Consider the following 3,489-nt stretch of genomic DNA (forward strand, 5'->3'; position numbering starts at 1 on the left):
TCTTGTTTTTTTTTCGCCCTCTCGCATTAGATTTAGGGTCTCTAAAGGACGTCATCCATGAAATTTACTTGGTGTGGCCTTAGCTAGGAGTCTTAAGCACAATCAGCATTAGAAAACTGTCAAGACTTTGAAATGGTTTTCCAAGGACCGTGGCTCATCTTCGAAGTGTCGTGTCTCTGTGACTTTCACACCGACTTTCTTCAACCTTTTCAAGAACAGTTTCTCCTCCTTCCCGATCCAAGCCCGCATGGCGTCGTTCACCTGGTAGGGTGTGACATGCACATGTACCTCCACCTGCAGTTCCGCAAAGTTCCGTAAGGTGGACTCGTTGGTCACCCAGGTGTTGGAGCCTCCCTGGTGTCCACCGTCGAGCCAGTACATTGTTTTTACTCGCGCCAATAACTGCTGAAGCTCCGGGATCGGCTTTGCTTCTTGTAACTCAAAGAGAATCTCGTTGAGAACGATGCAGCCTTTACTGAAACCGACAAACGTGATCGGAAGATCAAGTAGTGTTGTTCCATCCTGGCAGCCATTTTGATCTGAAGGACAGGAGCCTTGACTGTCAATCTGCTGCTGCAGTTCACTTGAAATCTGCTGTGTGGCATTGTTGAGAAGGAGTCTCAGGTGAAGCAAGGCGTTGGGATATCTGGGTTCGTCCCCGTACTCGGGAGTTCCCATCACGTTACAGACTAGAAAGTTGTAGCAGCTGAACGTCTTGAGGTGCATGTAGGAAGGTTTGATGACCCAAATGAGGGAGCGAGGGAAGCGGCGAGAGAGGAGTTCAGCTGTGGCCTCCAGGTTCCACTGTTTCCAGTTCTTGTTGTCGCGGTGGGCCTCCATGTTTTCAATGTAGTCCTAAAAAGTGTCAAAATAAACATGAAAATGAAACAGTAACATCCATCATAATCCAATGTTTACAAATATGCTATAGCATGAATGAATGAATCTTTATTTGCATGTTCACGCCATGGGGCTAAATGCATATGTATATATACTAGTACATCAGAATGTGATGTTACATGTACATCATACTGAGTAACATGATACATAGGATACAAGGATATATAACAGAATAACGTAAAAATCTTAACAACTACTAGAGAATAAACTAGGCCTTGAGGATTTCTTGTCTCTTTTTAAAGCAATTGGAGATAAATTAACAAAGTTTTTCTATTGTGTGGTCATTACTGGTGGACATGAGATGACTGAATACCTCTTTCTTTGTTCTACCTTTATACAGTTTGTCTAAGTGGATTGTTCTAAATAGTGTGTCATGTTCAATATCAAACAATTTACAATCAAGTACAAAATTAATAACATTGAATGAATCACGTATTTGTAACGTTTAACGAGCCCTAGAAGATTAGCCCCGTAAAGGGACTAAAGGGTACCTTTATTCAACTTAGGTCACACCAATTTAATTTCTAGGTTAACAGATTTTTCTAGAAGAATAATGGAGCGGGCGGAAAAAAATAAAAAATAAAAAGAGGCCTAGGCATCCTATTATGGCCCAAAATGGTACGATAGGAGGCATGAAGTCAACACACTAGGCTGGTTCAAAATTTAAACAATTTTGAACTTTTAATGATACCATTGCATTAAAAGATGGAATAACTGTAACTAGGAAGAAAAGGACTGTTTTCAACTGAGGGGAAAACATGAGCATTTTGCAGTTGATTCTGAATTTTTATTTTTATTTGCAAATCAGAAAACAATGAAGCGGGAGAATCCGATAACCAGGACATTAAATTGGCGTGGCCTTAGCTTTACACAAATATGCATATGTAACCATGGACACAAATCTATGTTTGCAGAGGGAGGCCTATCTTGGCTAAAATAAATTGTGTCCAACAAGCCACTACGCATAACCTGGGTGCCAGACTGTTTCCAGGGCTCTAGAGCCAACATGCCATGCCCTCATGGAAATTATACCACAGCCCACTTCTGAGATAGGCCCTGATCCTCGCACACTGGCTAACAGAATTGGGCCTTGCGTGTTATAGCCTGGATGCCAGACCCACTATAAGTAACTTTGAACCTAGTGTGCTGTGTGGGTCTGGCACCCAGGTTAAGCATGTTTAAGGGGAGGGACCAGCAAATCACCATGCACAGAACTAGCTTGTGTACACCGATGATTTATTTTGATACATGTACTTATTTTTTGGATAGTTTTTTTTTTCCTGGGCAAATTTTGCTCAGAAAGGCCGAGTTTTCTGTCTAGAAGGACAGAAGAATGTATATTTTCAAAATATGGCCAAAAAATGTGACCTTTTTCATGGTTTAACCTGTCATTGACCTCTAAATACTTGTTCTCTGTATCATGTGTATGGACCTTCCCACTTTGCCGGGGGGTGAAATCCTGGTATCATTTCAATATTTTAGCTGTAGCTCATTAAACCCCGGAGTTGAACTTCCACTATTTGTACCAAAAGACACCTGACAAATCCAGCTTAGCAGTGGGGGTAAAGACTTGAGGTTTGGAATAAATTGGTAAATGTGTTTTAAAGTGTTTGTTTCTAGTGGTTTTAGCATAGACTTTAATGGGATGTCCTTATGCTGGTGGATAGTGAAAACCCCCATGTTGTGTCAAAAACAACATGGCGGAAATCGCCTAAATTCTGAGTAAGGGCGAACTTTGAGGCGTTAATCCGTGGATACAGTATAAGTTGAAGACATTATTTGAACTACACAAGGTTCTCTGTACCTTCCTCATTAAGAAGATACATTCTATGGTCTCATTTGACGTATCGTGACCGTACTACGACTTATTGTATGGAGCCTTCTACTGGTAAGTACTCAATCCGGCGCGTCACAGGCCTGGCATCCAGGCTACACCACGCCCCCCTCCCCCATACTACTAGTATATATAATGGTAAAAACTCCTGCTAACTAACCTGTACATCGCCCGGGAAGAAGACCACATGGTCCCGCGCTTCTCTGCTCCCGCAGAACAACACCTCGTTCTTCCAGCCTGGGCAGCCCTGGACTTCCCCCAGCCGGCGGCAGGGAAGCACCGAGGAGGCCGCGGGCTGGGACCGAGACGACGACACCGCCCCCTCGGCCATGGTCCCTCCCAACCACCGAGGAAACGGCAGCGATCTCCACGCTACGAGCACGGCAACGGCCCAGCGTGCGAACATACAGCGTCCACAGCCTAGGGTTGGAAACGTTAGAGGACGTAAGAGTACGTAAAAGAGTCTTAAATTCTACAAAAATGTGCAAATACGACATGAAAATAAATCATGGAAACGTCGACCTCTCTACGAACTTTGGACACGCTTGACTGGGGGTCAGAGTTCAGAGGAGTCTTCCACATGTCCCGTGTAGGGGTGACGATATTCACCTAAGAATATCAGCTTATAATACCCATACAGAGTGAGAAACATTGGCTATGGCTTTAATATTTGTGGTGGATGCTTTGATAACGTCTTTTCATATAATATGAAGATTTCAAGGTATATAACTAGAATATTTATCCTCTCTCTGTCT

The 3,489-nt window shown here is 43.2% G+C and overlaps 1 protein-coding gene across 2 annotated transcripts; it reads right to left on the reverse strand.

The window, feature by feature from the left end:
• Positions 1-3,489, reverse strand: LOC109470040 (UPF0565 protein C2orf69 homolog). Of its 2 annotated transcripts, none has more exons than XM_019768815.1 (3): positions 3,269-3,489; positions 2,895-3,154; positions 1-855 (listed from the first exon to the last, which is right to left on the reverse strand). In XM_019768815.1, exons 2-3 carry the CDS (start codon positions 3,138-3,140, stop codon positions 109-111), a joined length of 993 nt encoding a protein of 330 aa, XP_019624374.1. In that variant the 5' UTR covers positions 3,141-3,154; positions 3,269-3,489; the 3' UTR covers positions 1-108. The 2 variants fall into 2 exon arrangements, with proteins under 2 accessions (XP_019624374.1, XP_019624376.1); XM_019768817.1 differs by having other exon boundaries at positions 3,257-3,489.

Source organism: Branchiostoma belcheri, unplaced genomic scaffold (assembly GCF_001625305.1).
Source record: "Branchiostoma belcheri isolate BF01 breed outbred unplaced genomic scaffold, Haploidv18h27 scaffold217, whole genome shotgun sequence".
Classification (NCBI taxonomy): domain Eukaryota; kingdom Metazoa; phylum Chordata; class Leptocardii; order Amphioxiformes; family Branchiostomatidae; genus Branchiostoma; species Branchiostoma belcheri.

Bases quoted from the DNA above. Each gene is read 5' to 3' on its own strand.
- LOC109470040 (XM_019768815.1), bottom strand. From the start codon at position 3,140: ATGTTCGCACGCTGGGCCGTTGCCGTGCTCGTAGCGTGGAGATCGCTG. The intron at 856-2,894 runs GTTAGTTAGCAG...GACACTTTTTAG, and splicing joins TCTTCCCGGGCGATGTACAG to GACTACATTGAAAACATGGA.